Below are 17,804 nucleotides of genomic sequence, written 5' to 3' on the forward strand. Positions count from 1 at the left end.
GTTGGACTCTCGTTACACTTTTTTAATACATCTAGCAATTAATTATAGTATTTTTTTTTTGAAACTAATAATTATAGTATTTTTAATCATATGACTAATCTAATTTAATAAATATTTCTTTATCAAATTCCTCGCGTATGACCCGTTTTACTTTTTAGTTTTTATCGGTATATTCGACTTGTTTAAGCAGCGTTTTACCGTTGAATTGCGCAAAAATACAGTACATACTGAAGATCAAATTTGATTTAATTTATCAGAGCGCTGTGTTGAAGCCAGCGTCTTGTAGCTACTGTATTATGGCCGAAAAGGAGCAACAAGAAGAAGAACACTTTGATGTTCTCACTAAAACTGGCCACAAAGCTGGATTCACCAAGCCCAGGTGAGCTTACTACTATCTACAATTAATAACTTATTATTTACTGATTCAAGAAATCAACCAAATCTTTCAATCCCTGTGTTTACCGTGATTGATTAAAACCCCAGATATGTATATTCATCAATCTCATTGCAAACAAATTGGGTTGTTTTATTTTAGCAGTTTCGATTGTTTCTTGTGCAGGAAAAATGTGTTTAAGGTAGTTGGCTTCTTGTTGTCTTGTTAGTGGGCAATTTTTATCTCCACTCATTTATGGTATGAATGTTGAGTTTGATTAGGAAAATTTGTGTCACCGTTAGTTTGATAGGTTGATGACCCGGAATGGAAGCGTAGGAAAAACAAACAAACGTTAATCGGGAAAGGAGAGAAATACTTGAAACCTTGAATGATGAATCCTCAAGGCAACCCTTGAACCTACAAGAAAAGATAAAGAGATGACTCTTTAGGATTTTTAATTCAATTAAAGATCATCATATGTTAGATCATAATGTTGTTTATATAGGGATATAAAACCCTAAAACATAATAAAAAGAAGTCCTCGTTAAAAATTAAATTTTAATAAATTTAGGTGTGATCATGCACAATCTTTCGCTGCTGTGACGTTTTACCATTTTGGATGATCATGTTGTCCTCGCGTGAAACTCTGTATTGCTATTCATTATGGTCTCGATATGCGTCGAAAATGTTTCTACATCACTTGACTAGTGGAATCATCTCGCAACGTTAGCTAAAACCTATGTGCTTGTGAAAAGCTTTGGTCTAGATCGCTGATTAGTTTAATTAATTTTATGCTCAAGCTTGTCGAGTGAAGAAGAGATTGTTTTGCAAGTCGGCTTGTATTGTAATTGTTTGCATATAAGAAAGGTAGTAGATAATTTTGTAATGTACACCATTATATTGTTATAAATAGAGGATTATGCCGAACAGATCACGTGTTTAATATGCACAATTTCCTTATCACGTGTTTAATATGCACAATTTCCTTTGTCTCAAATTAGTTTTAGTATCTCATTCTTGTATCAGTAAATTTATCAAAAAGAAAAACATATACCTTGAAAATATTCAAGTACTCTTATGATTTAAGCATGTGTCACTCTGATTTCAATCTATGTATGTAGTGAAATATGTCGTGGATATGTTTTTAAAAAAAAATTTAAAATCAAGATCCTTATGTGCTATGAGATTATCATGTCACTGTAACTGGGATTGTTTCTGAACACATCAAATTAGCAATAGAGACTTATGCTGTCAAATTACTGCTGTAAAGAGGGGCATTAATGAGTTAGCTCATCCGGTCGTGTTATTTTTTATTTCTTTTAATCACTATTCGATAAGATTGTTCATGTTATGCATGGGCACTTCCAAAATAATAATGTTTCCTGTTATAATATAGCTTGAATATTTATGGAGTACCGTCAACATGAATTTGGCTAGAATGTATCAAGATTCTACTCTTATCTGTCTGTATTGGTTTCTTTTTACTATATTTATCTTCTTTGCTGTCAAATGGCTTCCCTGTTACAGAAGTGCTGTACATCGTGATGGGGATTACCATCGAGCTGTACATGTTTGGATATACGCTGAAAGCACACAGGAACTACTTCTCCAACGACGTGCAGACTGTAAGGATTCATGGCCGGGCTTGTGGGATATTTCTAGTGCGGGTCATATATCTGCAGGAGACTCGTCCCTTATCACGGCTAGGTAGATATCTTTACTTGGACAACTTTTATACTTTATGGTCAAACATTTTGGTCGAAACTAGTTGCATTGTCATCAAGTGTCATTTACAGATATGCAGAAAGGCATGTTGTTTGTTTGTGTTCTCTTGCACAGTGAAGAATAAATAAATTGTGTTGGGTATATTTATAATAGATTGCATTATTGTTGAGTTCAGGTCAAATTCAAGTACTCAACATTAATTATGTTATCATGTCCTGATCTGAAATTGATTCGGTAAAAACTGTAATACTTCTTCAAAGTAAAATTCAAGTTATTTTGCATAAGAACTTTTGAAAACAAGTCAAGGTTTCTTCTGTTGTAGTGAATAGTGCGCATTATCTATACTTTTATGAGACAGTGAAGTGTTTTCTGTTATTTAGATTACACCTCACTGTGGATATATTCACGTCAGTATGGATCTATCTGCTGCACTACAACGTATATTCGTCACCTTCTTAGTGGACAAAAGTCTTCTCAATAATATATATTCACCTAGAAAAGACGTCACTAAAATAGAGGTAGCTTGAAAAGGAATTAGTTTAGAGTGGTCATGCAATTCCTTGTAGAAGCTTATGGATTTGCTGAATTTCTGGTAGCTGCTTTCTGCATGGAAACCTTATTTGTTATTCTGTTGCTTCCTGTAACTTTTGTAAGTATTACAGGAGGGAACTACATGAAGAGCTTGGTGTACTTCTACCCAAGGATGCATTTGAATCGATATTCGTATTCTTAGAAGAAAGGTTGGTCAATAAAGCGTTCTGGTTGAAAGTTGAATCTTTTTGTTTGTGATGTCTATCAGTTTCTTAAATATTGTTTTGGATAGATAAAAGTAATAAGTTTTCTCTGTTTAAATCACACTATCATCATCTTGATGATTTTCTTGTGCAACACTTCTTTCCTTTTTGTATTATAATTTTTTGACTGTCTACTTTCGCGGATTGAGATGTGCGAAGCATAGAAGCTTGGCTACATAGAAAACTTTTTAGTGGCGTATGGTCCTATTTCATGAAAAACGTTATCAGAACAAAAACAGAAAACATAAAAGTGTTATTTTTTGTACATATAAAAAAGTTTATTTCTAACATTTCATCCCAACGATTACGGAGATATAAAAGTAGTTCAATATAACTCTTCAACCTTCCTCCCTCTTACAATGATATAATGACTTTCCATCTTAACATTTTGCACCGTATTAAACAAAACGGTGTTTCTTGTATTCTAAAAATTGGTTGTACAAAACATTTGTCAAATGCTACCTAATATTTTAAAAACTACAAAAAAGGAGTTTTTTTTTGTTTCTGAAAACAAAAGTAGGTAAAAATACCAAACACTGCCATAAACTCGTCAAATTCTCTGTTGTTGCTTCAAGATAAGTACTTATATTCTTCTGATTCGTGCTCACATAGTTGACAAATCAATTTTTGCTGAGTCTAGCGTAAAATGTTCTCTATCACAAGGAATCTCCATGTTTTGTTATTTCTTGGAATGTGGAGAGTACACAAAAGTTGTGCTATATGTGTTGATGCGAGATATCAGATAAGTAATTATAATATATAGAATGCTTATTATTTTTTGATACATCTAAAAGTTTTAAAGTTATATATTTCTTACATGATTATTTGGCATTTCTTTATTAATTAAACCACTTTATGATGATTCTATGAGCAAGTCATGATTGGGATTTCAATTTTTCTATATTTTGTATTATTAGTGGCCCTTGACACTGACCTAATCTTAAATATTGAAAATTCTCACTTAATATTCGAAAATTTTCATTCTCATCTACGTTGTGCATAAGTATATTCATATCTTTTATTTAAGAAAATTCCAAGTTTGGAAAATAAAATGAACTTGCATTATTGTTTGGGAGCTGTGTTGGTGAGGAGCGTAGTAAATTTTTTGCTTATGTCTCCTCCTAAACATCAGAATTTATGTTAGAGAGATACAATAAATAAATTTGCCTGGCATAGCTGTTCCTGATGTGTTGAAGTCATTTTAGTTAATCAGACATTAGTCATATACATGTGTTAGCTACTGCATAAGCTACTCAAGAGAGGTTAGGACTAAGAAAATTTCCCTATAGATATGGGGAATAAATTCCACTCCCGTTAAAAGATGACAGAAGTTTTACCCACAAATGAATTCTGATTTGTCTCTCTTCTTTGTAATGGGATACGTACTTCTTGTTTCACAAGGTTAATTGGACTTAACTAAATATAAAAATGAAAAATTGTTAGCTTAAGACAAAGAAAATTGGATAAACACTCTAAACTGATAACTTTAAGCTTCGGATATCAAGAGTTATTTACTTTACTTTAATCAGATATATTATATTGCAGTGTGACAAATGGCGGTACATTCATCAATAATGAATACTGTGATGTATATTTGGTGACAACTTTAGAACCAATTCCATTGGAGGCATTTACTCTTCAGGTGAGGAGATCGAATGGTATGCTTAAATTATGTTTTAATCAAATAGAACCAATTTATTATGCTTGGTGAAGTGGTGTTTCGAGCAGTGTCACGCGTATGGCATGCCAGGCATGTTAGATGCAGTACTCTACCTGAGCTTCAAGTTTTTATGAATGTATTCTTCATCTGATGACATGCTTCTCTTATCTAGTAATTATAAATGAATTTCTACAATTTTAGATCCTTTAAAACTATTTTAGCTCAGTAGTAGAAATCTTGTGTTTTAAGCTTTAAGTGCCCAGGAAATGTTAGACTTGTGGATGTGAATCAATTTCAGGTTTCCAGCTATCCTTCCATGATTTCTATTGATTTCTTTTTTTTTTTTAAATTGTAAATGGTGTAACTGGTTGGGCGACTTGAAGATTTGTATCTGCCAAATGAAGATATAGCTTTCTGCATGTAGACTTTCAGTGATTAAAAATCAGTAAAGAATTATCCAGCAAAAGTTTTTTTGATTACTATAAATAATAATGTTTCTTGTAATATGTAACTGCTACGACATCATTCTCCAATGTTAGTTGTTATTTTATTAAATTTTAAGTTTTTGTCTACCAGCTATGTTCTTCAGTGACTATTGGTGGAGTATAATACTTTTTCCTAACTACTCCTATATGCATTATTTATATGTTTCATGACTCTCTTTTTTTCATGCAGTTGGGGACATATATATATATATATATATATATATATATATATATATATATATATATATATATATATATATATGGATAGGCTCATATTAATATTTTAATGTATAAAAGTTTGTTTTTGTAGTAATCTGAGTGTATATAATTTACCTATAGGAATCAGAAGTCTCAGCTGTAAAATATATCTCCTTTGAGGAGTATCGGAGCATGCTGGCTAATAAAGACCCTCAGTATGTCCCTTATGATATAGATGGTCAATATGGTCAGCTCTTCAATATAATTCTGAGAAGGTATGTCCTCCGAAAATATTTTGTGATAGAGAGGTAAATAAAGAGGCAGCGCTTGCTAAAATCATTTGTCCGGACTTAATTTACTTTGCTTTTTGTTATTTCTTATTTCTTGTTTTTTTCTGTGAAGATTGTCATTTGTCCATGGAACATAGTTTTTTTTTGCTTATGTTCAAAGACACCAAATTTTGTTTTTTGTACCCCGTGATTATTTCTCAGATACCCAATCCACGACATAGATACTGGTTCTTCTTTCTACTGCCTATTATGAACAAAGATCGCTATTTAGTGTTATGTAATTTTTATATGTTCTGAACAATTAATCCAGTCTCTGTGGTAGTTTTGTTTTCATTTAATTCTTAAAAATATTTCGTCCTCACTTTTTTGTTATGAAGAAGACTATCTAATCCATGATAGAATGTGAAGCATATCAATTTTAATTTTTAGAACGTTTACATGTATTTTGGTTAATACAAACTAGAATTATTTTTTGACAATTTAGCACTTCGGTAAAAAAATACTAGTAAGTCATTCAAAGGTACACATATCATTTCACAATTATTTCGATCTTCGAGGACCACTTTAGAGCTAGCCAACACATCTTATAAGGGTGGATTTTTAAGATTGAGCCGTACATGGGCTACTTTGTAGAAAACATATTTCAGGTTCCTTTTATTTAGTGTACAAATTACGAGAATATATTGATGGAAGCATATCGTAGATTTTAAGAAACTAATGCCAAACATGGTCATTGATGGAATCATTATAATCAACAAACAGAAAACGTTTTCTGTTTTAGAATTACATCGCAAAGTTTTGCCGAGTTAATCAATATGTTATTCTACAAGGTACAAAGGAAATGTTGAAGAACGGAGTTTGGATCTACAAAAGAAGCTCTCCCGCTATGCTCCTGTCTCTCTTAATCCAGAGGTTTTAAATTTTGAATGCTGTCTATTTTAGTTTTGTAATTTCTGCTTGCATCGTATTAGGTATATTAACTTAAATACTTTACTTCTTTGTTCTTGTGGATATTAGATATAAGTTATATAATCATTACAACTGGTCCCTGGAGGATGGATAATTTTAGAATTGCACATTTGGTCAATATATTTTAAAGTTGGTTTTCTAATACTGTCCTAAAAGCAATTAATGTGAATAGAGGATATCTTGCTGAGCGAACTTAATATCAATTGGTAAAGGTGCACTTGGGATAAAGATTATGATTACATGGTCTCAGCCTCTCAGGGCCAATCCATTCCCTGGGGCTTGTACTCTAAGGTTGTGTTCACTTGGTAAGAATGGATGGGGAAGGAATGACATGACAAATTATAAACAAATTTTGTGGAGAAACAAGATTATACGACTGAAAAAGATTATGTCTGTGACCTCAGCTGTCCGCCTGTTCCTAGTACATATTCTCTCAATCCTTCAAAAATAAGGTTGACTTTCTTATTATATTGTCTTAGAGAGTTGTTAGCCTTTTTGTTTAACATCTATACTCTTATATTGTCTAAAGCTAATTAGTTGTTATAAGTTGCTATTTCTGTTTCTATTTGTATTTGTAGATGTATATATATCCCAAATTCCTAAAAAAAAAATATTGTATATATTACAAACCTGCAAAAATAATGTAAATGTGTATCCATTTGAAAGTCTCTATATAAATATATTCATTTAAGATAAATAAGGGTATAATTATAATCCATGAACAGAAACATTTTACTCTAATTGTTTGTGCTCGTGTGTAAAACTCAAAACAATCAATCTTTCATTTTAGGAATGGAGGGAGTGTCTAGTTGTCTTTTTTTTTTTTGCTAAATGAAAGTTTAATAAAAGAAGAGGAAAAAATACATATCTAGGGGCATTCCCCGCGTTAAGGAAGAATACAATATAAACTAAAGTTCAACTTGCCATGAAGTCACCAAGAAAAAAAAAAAACGCTATGTCTCAATACAGCAGAAGCATAATGGTTTGATCAGCCTGGACACTTTTACGGAAATGAGGATAAGAGTACAGTTTGTCCCTAACTTGAGCTCGAACAAGTGAAATTAGTTCAGAAGGGTTGCGTCTAACATTCCTGTAGATTCGATTGTTTCTCTCAGTCCATATAGCATACCAAGCAGCAGCAATGTAAAGATATCCAATAAATCTTGTAATTCTCGGACAGCCAATGCGAATGAAACGGCCAGTAGTGAAATCATTCCAGCTAGTACAAACCGGGACAGGACAAGCAGATAGAACAGTGTGTGTATAAGACCATATATTCGAGCTCAAGTTATGATTTCCCATGTCTCACTATCTAAGACCATATATTTAATCTTACAAAAAGGAGATCAAATTCTATACACTCTGAAAAGACATACTAAGACTTCTAGACCATACAACAAAACAAATGACTAGGGTAACTATGAAGAAATAATTACATACACAAAACTTGCCGAATGTAACATGAAAAACATTAATATGTCATTTTTTAAAGATGTAATGCCTTTGCAAGAAATACCAATTAACAGTCTCTAACATGCTAGCAGGTAGAGAATGGAAATTGAAGATTTGTAACCTTGATTTGTGAATTTATGTTATAGATTTCAAATGTCTGTAACCTTTTTGTGGCTATAGTTGGTGCTGATTTGAGTTCTTTATGCAGTTAATGGGCCTCACAGATGCAGACAAAGGCGCTTTGAAGTATATTATAAAAGCTGCCATGATAATGAACGACATTTTCTACCTTCAGGTTGTTGTATCCTGCATACTAGCTATTAGCCTGTATTTTTGCTTCACAAGTTTCACAGGAGAAGCCTACTCTTTTAATTTGTGATTCTTCACCATTGAGATATTAGTAATTTTCGGGAATTGCTGCATGACCATAGAAGAGTCTAGCGCCAAAAGTTGGTTTTAGTTTTTAATCATGAATTCATGATTAGGTGATTGACTACGCGCACACACACACACACACACACATTGCCTATTGCAATTGTCTGGTATCACTTTTTGGTTTCCGCATTCAAATTGAGATATTTATGTGCAGAAAATGCATACAACTATACATACACAATATAGTTATTACTTATGACTGCCTTTACTCGAGCCTTTCTGTAGTTGCACCTAGAATGGGTACTTCATACCCAGAACATATCTGTGTAATTATGCTTACTGGTGAAGGTTTCTGTCTTTTAGCTTTATTTCATATATAATGGAAATATCCTTGTTTGTCTATCAGATTTGGTATAGCAATCCATCTTTAAGGGATTGGTTAAGCAAGAATGCTGAAGTCTCTTCGCTAGACAACTTGAAATGGAGATATTATTGTATCAACAAATCTCCTTGGTAAATACCCTCTTAGTGCTATTTATGTTTATCATCTCTTGCTTTGTAAATTAAATGGCAATCCGTATCCCCTCGCTTATTTTCTTTAGGGAAGAGAGAGGAGGGGGGGGGGGGGGGGGGTAAAGTCATTGTTCTGTTTATATTGTGCTTTATCTATCTTTTGCAGGTCTTGCATCGATGAAAATGAGTCATTTTTGTCAACTGCAGACTCGGCTATTAAGTTGCTTCCAGAAGTCACTACACCAGTCACTGGCTGGAAAGGTCTTCAATACAGATCTGCCTTCCCTGTTGAAAAGGCGCCCTCCGCAAATTTTTACCCTCCAGATATGGACAAAATGGTTAGTATAGGAAGCTAATATTACATGCTTCATAAACACTGATCCATCCATTGCTATTAGTTCTCCTGCATGAAGGCTTAAAGCTTTATACTTGTAATAGGAATTTGAACTATGGAAGGACAGCCTCACAGTGGACCAGAGGCAAGAGGCAACGGGATTTTTTAGCGTCATTAAAAGGCACTGTGAACTGGACTTAGATTCATCAAAATGCAGCAATGCAACAATTAATTCTACTCTTCCTTATGATCTTTATGTTGTTCCTTACTCTCAAGAGTACAAAAAGTTCCTTGCTAAAGCTGCTGAGTTTCTTCGTAAAGCAGGGGACATGACCAGCACACCTAGGTATTGTATTAATGAACTTCCTTTCTTCGGTTATTTGAATCTTGGAAGTTTATTTAATTATTTAGTAGTATCGTTTGTGTAGTTTAAAGAGGCTGCTACATGGCAAGGCTGATGCCTTCCTCACAAATGACTACTATGAGTCAGATATAGCCTGGATGGAATTGGTAAGCAGGGTGTTTATATTCAAGTTCTTTGCGTTAATGGTGTGATCTACTTTATCTGATGCTGAGTGTTCGTATAACAACCGTTTCTATCAATTCAGTAGTACTAGGCCATGATTCCATATTATCATTGTGTACTCATATCTGCAGATTTGTTAACAATGGGGTTGTCTTTGATTCTCTTATTTATTTCTATCTTCCCATTTATGTGTCACTTTCACATCCCCCCCCCCCCCCCCCCCCCCCCCCAGACACTTCAGTTCTGCATACCCAATTAATCTCAAATAAGAGTAAATAAACGATTATCAGTTTTATTTTGTTTCAAACCTTTTATACACAGTTAAATCCTTGCACTTTGAAGAGTGTTTTTACAACCTAATGAAGCACATCTCCTAGTAGCTTCACCATGTCCTACAATTTTGTAACATCACGACAAGTTCTAGATGTAGCCACTGTATTAAAAGTTTTAATTGTTTTGCATTCAATATTATTGTACCTCCTGTTTGAAATTTTTTTCTTTGAAAAAAATAACTGTCACTTGCTTGTATTCTACTTCTCAGAAAATAAATTTAATACGTTCTTTTTTTTTTTTTTTTAATTACATTCAAGGACTCTAAGCTGGACATAACTATAGGCCCATATGAGACCTATGAAGATGCAATTTTCGGATACAAGGTAAATGGACATAGTTTCTATGCGTCTTTTTTAGCTGAACTATAACCTATAAGTCTATAACAGTCTTTAGATGAAACGGCTGTGCAGTTATTTTGTCTAGATGTGGTCAGATCGCTCTAGCGACATAATTTTTTAAAGGAGACAAGAACTAGAAAACGAAGTTCAAGAAAGAAAGAAGCCAAGACAAGGACACTGTGATTAACAAGACGAGACCTGAAACACGAGAGGAGACTTTCTTATAAAGCCTTCTCTAACACCATGACAAAATATAAGAAAAAGCTATGAAATGTTATTTATTTTCATAAAAACAAGCTCCTGTACTTAAAGGTACATCAGAGATTTACAGCTACAAATCCCTTAATTTCAGCCTGTAAATCACCCACCAAATCCCCTGATGCCAGCCTCTAAATCAGCATATAATATCACTAAATATCAGCCTGTATATTAGCTTCATAAGGCTGTTTTTTATGTAGATTTACAACTGTTACGCATTTAATGTTTAAAAATATCATATACACTTAACACCAACAACCTAATAAACTGCAACTACTGTCTGTGAAATATAGAACACAACGACAAAATTGGGTTCTATAAGATCATAAAGGAGGAGCTAGTCATAGGTGATAAGATTTGAAATATATTTCTATTTAGTGAATCAATCTTGTTCTTTGGTATTTATGTAACTTATATCAAGTTTTTGTCTAGGCAACATTTGAGGCATTCATTGGAATTCGTGATGATGAAGCAACTGCTCAGCTTAAACTTTTTGGTGATTATTTGCAGGTGCTTTTTCTAACTATACCCAATCTTCTCACTTATATTCACGTTAGTTAGAAGGTTCTGCAATATCCTATTTAGAGTTATCTTGTTGTAGGTTTTGGAGAAAAATCTTCCACTGGATGATGTGTACAAATCAGAAGATGTGATTGCTGCTCCTATACGTGTTGTCCAGCTATTATATAATGCAGGGGTTAGTCCTTTCGTTCGTGAACATGTTTATTTTATTACGTTTTTCTGACATTGTATGTATTATCATGAACAGTAAAGCTGTGTACACCTTTGTTATTTATGGCAGGATGTTAAAGGTCCGCAGACAGTTGCATTTAATCTTCCAAATGACGAGCGTATAGTAAAAGATCGAGGAACTTCAATGGTCATTCTTAAAAATGTTTCAGAAGCAAAGTACTAGTAATTTCTGTGAAGAGCATGCTGAATATGTGTCTTTTGCTGACTATATATGATATATTTACTCCATGGTCAGTTATGTTTTTTATGAAACCTTATTTCCTTAACAGGTTTAAGTTAATTCTTCGGCCTATTGCTGATGTATGTATTACAAAGGAGCAGCAGAATTATGTGGACTTTAATTCTTTCTTCACTCACACTATTTGCCATGAATGTTGCCATGGTATCGGACCTCACAGCATAACCCTTCCGAGCGGTAAAAAGTCTACAGTTAGATTGGTAAGTTGGATTTTATAATAAGTTTGATAGTACTTATCATTTAGTTTTTATTCATCTTAGTGAGTTTTTAGTTTCTTTTTTGTAAAATAAAAGGTGGAACTTGCTATACATGTCTTCCTCTCACCCAGAGAGACCAATTGTGAGCATTGATATGTGTTTTGTTCATGAACTAGAACTAGTATCATATTGTGCTCATGAATATAAGCATCCACTACTCATATTGGTTCACTTTGTGAATACCTTGTGTTGTCAAATATGAGGCCAAACTAAATGATTTATCAAAGGATTAATGTAACAAGTCAGGAAGTTGCTTCTGGAATGTAATCTTACTTCTTTCCTTGGGTACTACTATGTCGTTTACATCTTATCCACTAGGTGCTCCATTTGTCTTTTCTTTGATTTTTTTTCCCCTTCATATGTATTTTTCATGGTCTGTGTGTGTGTTTGTATATATAATCAAATTAGCATTGAAACTAGAAAGTACTCCCTGAAAATATCCGGTTACTATCTATAACTACATAAATCACCCTTTTGTACCCCAATGATCACTTTTTTATATACAATGAATCACTCAAATTCTGATATATACATACATATATATACACACACACACCACATATCCCCATCAGCTACACCTAGTGCAGTGAAGGGAACTCCCGCTACCATCATTGCCACAGGCCACCATCTCCCACCACCCCTTGTCATCACTGTCGATCACTTACAGCCATAGACCTCTTCCTATCACTTGTCGCCACCTTCGATCTCCTAGGCTCCTACATCTACGTTTGACCATCAAAGGTCGATCGCCAAAAGTCACCATAAGCATATATTCTAATTTACGAAAACAAAATTAGATGATTTCCTTTGTATATAATAGGTGGTGGTCAGTGTATAAACTAGTGATTTTTGCAGTTATAATAAATTGTGATAAAAAATTGGTATGTTACTAGTTTCTAGGCGAATTTAGAAGCTCTTAGGCTAATATGCTACTCTAGTTGTCATATTATAACATGTAACTATAGTCAAGGGGCATTATCTTTTGTACAGTAACTATGAGCTGACTTGAGTCAACTGTGTGGCCTTTATGATATAAGAAGATCCAGATGTTAAACTTTAAAAGGAAATTGTTGTTGTTTTTGCCTCCTAAGAACCAGTCACTAGCATATTGTACTCGTTTATGCATATATTTGTACAAAGCAAAGGAGTTTAACCAAGTTATAGTGTTCTATTCACTCTTTATAATAATTGATACTGTATGCACATTATTGTTGATTAGATGTGCTCATTTTGTTACCTGTAGATGTTCATTTTTTTTAATGGAAGTCTGTCTGCTAAGAATTTTATAGATAGCTCCATGATGAAGTGATATGCATTCTGTCCTTTAGAGTCCTATTCTAAATTTTTCTACTGTTAAAAAGGCAAAATAGACTAATATCTGGGTCAATTATTATATTTCTGATTGAATTTCACACACCTGCAAACTTTTAAGAGAGCAACTCCCACTTTTAAGAAATAGATGGAGAAAAGCACATCTTCTCTAGTCCCTGAAATTTCTATACTTGTATTTTTTATTTCATTTAAGCTTTAATTATTCCTCATCTGTTATATGTTATTGCACATGTGTCATGTCCCATGTTGTACCATTTCTCTTGTCACAGGAGCTGCAAGAACTCCACTCAGCTCTAGAAGAAGCTAAAGCTGATATTGTCGGTCTTTGGGCCGTTAAATACTTGATTGACAAGGTTAGTTTTCTTATTAAATACATCTAGATATGATGAAAGTAATGTATTACAAAGCTTCTATTGCATCCAGATTGTGTTAGTAGTGCCCATATGTCTATGTCTCTTATGTAGCCCGCTAATGGAATGATGAGTAACTAATTGATTTTCTTTTGTTACGTTGGTACAAGATGAACAAATTTCTGTATTATTTGTTTGTTACAGTAAATTGCAATGACAACCTTTGACATGTAATTTCTTTACTTCTACTAGCATAAAACTAACCTTTGGAAGATGTGCATGTCTACAGCACATGTTCTTGTATATGCATGACATATATATTGAATTATCACTTGGAAAGTCAATTGAATGAACTCTTTCATTAGAAATTTACTTCATGTTTTTCATACACCAATTTTAATATTATTTATTGTCTTGGCGTGGCCAGGATGTGCTTCCAAATACTTCAATCAGGTCAATGTATGTTTCTTTCCTTGCGGGATGCTTCAGATCTGTACGTTTTGGGTTGGAAGAAGCTCATGGGTAACTCAGCTGATTATCATATTCTTGGTTTAAGTGTTTAACTACATGGTGTCCTATCATTTAGTTTGAGTTTCTTGAAATTTTTCATTAGCAAAGGACAAGCTCTGCAGTTTAATTGGTTATTTGAAAAAGGTGCGATTGTTTTGCATGAAGGCGACACTTTTTCTGTCGACTTTGATAAGGTATCACTTCATTAAATTTTATACTTTTTACATTACCTTGCAGACATGTTAAAAATAAGTGTATGATTTTAGGTCGAAGGTGCAGTTGAGAGCTTGAGTAGAAAAATACTTACAATACAGGCCATGGGTGACAAAGATGCTGCAAATGAACTTCTCCAGAAATATTGTGACATGACACAACCACTAAAAATTGCTTTGCAGAAGCTGGAAATTGTTCAGGTTTGTCACGGTCTTAGTTTGTTGCAATGGCATAATGCATATAACTAACGTTGGTCCAGGAAATGATTTGGACAAACTTGTTGACTTGAACATTGCTTATTCTCAATTCTAAACTGGTCACCTGTAAACCACATTATGATAAATAATTATGAACAGTATGGTTGGGAACACAAGCTCAAGACAAATTCTTAGCATTTCTTAATTGGTTGCCATAATATCGGAAATCTGATATATATTCATCATATGATCTTTCAGGTTCCTGTAGATATAGCTCCAACATTCCCCATTGCGGATCAAGTATTACAGACAAGCCCTGAAAGATAGGAATATCATAGAATTTTCCTACAGGAAGACCCCCAGAAAACCATTTTTTATGCAACAATTGTACTGCGTGCTGGAGAATGGAGAAGGGTGGAGGAGTATAAGTGAATAACAGTGCTCATAAAAATATGGGTTGTAAGAATCTGTACAATCTGCTCAATTGTGTTTTTGAAGAAAAGAATCCTCACGTTGTGATATTGTATATTATGTATGTTGCGTTTCTTTTGGAAAGTTGATTCATTCTCTCAATTTCGAAAACTGAATTTTTCTGTGGTGATCTCTAATCCCTATTGTAGTGATTAGTGAAGGCCTTTGTAGCACTCTTCGTGGGAAGAGCTAATAGCTACAAGGTAGATAACCAAATATTGTAAGGTATCGATTAAGTTGATAGGATCTTTTTGAGGTAATAAAAAATTGAGTAAACCCGGTCTTTTTGAGATAATAAAAGGTTGAGGAAACCCGTAAATGTGGGTCTTTTTACAAAAGTATCTTGTGCTATTAATCATCTTGCACATTTATTACATAGAATGACCGAATGAGATATTCATGGAGATTTGAGGATATTTATTTAAATTTGTAAATAAGATGACCATATTTTTTATAAGATATAATAGGGAATATCTTTTGTTTATTAAACAAAAAACGTGGTTAAAAATTGGAAGAAGATGTAGACATTATTTTCTCAAAAAAAAAAGATGCAGACATTATGAATCAACAGTGTCCTCGATTTTATAAGATTTGTCACCACGAAAAAGGTTTAAGATTTGACGCCACTATCCGCATTAATAATTCAGATTTCAGAGGAGTGAAAATTGAAAATGAGAACAAAATGAAATACACTGAAATAGAATGCATAAGAATGAGTATGTCAAAGATACTCCCTCCGTCTCTTTTTAGTGGTCACATTTTTATTTTTGTTGATCAAATTGATTAATTTTTAATCAGAGATTATAAGTCATTCTTTCATTATTTTAAAAAACTGATAATTACATTTTAAAGTAAATTAAAAATTATTTCCAGTGACATATTTTTTTTGTTTTTTTAATTGATAAATATTAACAACTCTCAGTCAAACTTTGGTCAATTTGACCGGCACAAAACCTGACAACTAAAAAGGGACGGAGGGAATATATAAGAAATAATTTACTTCAAATAAGATTGAAAATTTTATTTTACGTAATTCAGAATTTTACCACATTATAATAAATTGTTATCTTTATATTTCATTTAAGTACTCTTTTTAATTTATAATATTGTCCACCAAAATTAAAGAATGACAAAATATATAGAATATACCCTTAAAAGAAAACATGTGATTTTTTTTAATGTACGAAAAAGTGTATATACTCAAAAATAAAACGGGTAATATTAGGCACGCATAGGCCATAGCCTTTATTTAAACTTAATGGTCAATGCATTTTCGAGTGCGGAAGAATCATTATGGTACTAAACCTATCATTAGAGAGTCTTAAACTTTTGCATGATCAATAATTAATTCATAATTCATAACCACGTATACTGTAAGCAATCACGTATACGTGCTCTTCTAGTTTTTCATTTACCTAAACTTGCTTATTTTTAGTTGTTTAAACCAGAAATATTAGTTTTCTAATAGATTGTGAACTCATCTGCGAATACTTAAAAGTTGGTATATATATATAGGGGCTTACTTCACTAGAAACTAAATTAAGTTAGAAAGTATCTGATCAAATTATTATCACTATTTTTAACTGCAAATATCACTCGTTTTTACATCACAAATCACTATTTCCTATACAAGAAATCTCAGAAATTTACATACATAAATATACATATATACAACATATATCATCATCATCTTCACTCATACTCCCTCCGTTTCAAATTAGATGTCCACTTTAAAAAAATCACACAGTTTAAGAAAAATGGTTGTTCATAAATTAATTGCATTAAATGATCAAAATATATGGAGTGAGATTGATCTAGGAAATATAAATAAGAGATATGTGGAGTAGCATTGACTTTGGAAATATGATTTTGCATTGAAAGTTGAAGTGGACAAGTAATTTGAAACAAATTTTTTTTTTGAAAGTGGACATGTAAATTGAAACGGAGGGAGTACTACATTGATGATCCTCTGGGAATCATTATCAACCCATTCCACTGCTACCGCGGTCACCTATATCCACGATTGACCTACCACCGCTTGTCACCATAACTTGTCATTACTAGTGATTATTTACCATCACCACACATCTCATCTCATCATTTTTTTACCATCATCATAGACCTCCTACAACTATAATTGATCATCGATAATCGATAACCAATAGCAAACATAAGTAAATTTTCTCAATTATCAACAATAAAAATTGCTAATTTAACTACATAAAATAGTGATAAATAGCGTATAAACGAGTGATATTAGTAGTTATAAACCGTGATCATGGGAGTGGTTTCTAGTTTCTAGAATAACATTAATTTCTTTGATTATTTGCCTATATATATTATTATTACAATTACTTTTAAGTAGAATTACTAAAAAGAGTGACATAACCAGTATATTCAAGTGTTCGCAATTCATAAATATATTTATTTATATTTTTAAATAATTGTCATTTTCATATAACATGTGTATTCAAGAGTTTGAAGAGTATACATATTTATTTATACTTCTAAATAACTACCGTTTTTATAAAAAAATTATTTTAAATGGTACTAGTGTTTTGATCAAATAATCAGGATTGCCATCTTTAATTTTTTGTAAACAAAGGTATATACATAATATATTAATTGAGAAAATACAGGCACACAATTTATGTGTAAATATTATTGCGCATCAGGTTTAAGCGATAAAGTTAAGAAAAAATACGAAGATACAGCTAATTTGACGAGTTACGGAACAACGATCGAACAATCTAAGTATTCGAAAATACAATTGCTCTTCTAGTTTTTCATTTACCTAAAACTTGCTTATTTTTAGTTGTTTAAACCAGAAATATCAATTTTCTAATAGATTGTGAACCTA

General features: G+C 32.7%; 1 protein-coding gene across 1 annotated transcript; it reads left to right on the top strand.

Annotated features, from left to right (window-relative positions):
* The first annotated feature begins 134 nt into the window (after positions 1–134).
* LOC108204591 (nudix hydrolase 3) lies at positions 135–15,046 on the top strand. The gene is made up of 21 exons (XM_017374110.2): positions 135–379; positions 1,901–2,080; positions 2,761–2,838; positions 4,438–4,534; positions 5,377–5,510; positions 6,356–6,437; positions 8,155–8,241; positions 8,728–8,834; positions 9,001–9,172; positions 9,273–9,514; positions 9,597–9,678; positions 10,285–10,350; positions 11,056–11,133; positions 11,225–11,320; positions 11,426–11,532; positions 11,646–11,814; positions 13,473–13,556; positions 13,981–14,075; positions 14,167–14,257; positions 14,330–14,476; positions 14,732–15,046. The coding sequence occupies exons 1-21, from the start codon at positions 297–299 to the stop codon at positions 14,798–14,800; spliced, it is 2,346 nt and encodes a 781-aa protein (XP_017229599.1). The 5' UTR covers positions 135–296; the 3' UTR covers positions 14,801–15,046.
* Positions 15,047–17,804: the final 2,758 nt, after the last annotated feature.

This window comes from Daucus carota, chromosome 1 (genome assembly GCF_001625215.2).
Source record: "Daucus carota subsp. sativus chromosome 1, DH1 v3.0, whole genome shotgun sequence".
Lineage (NCBI taxonomy): Eukaryota > Viridiplantae > Streptophyta > Magnoliopsida > Apiales > Apiaceae > Daucus > Daucus carota.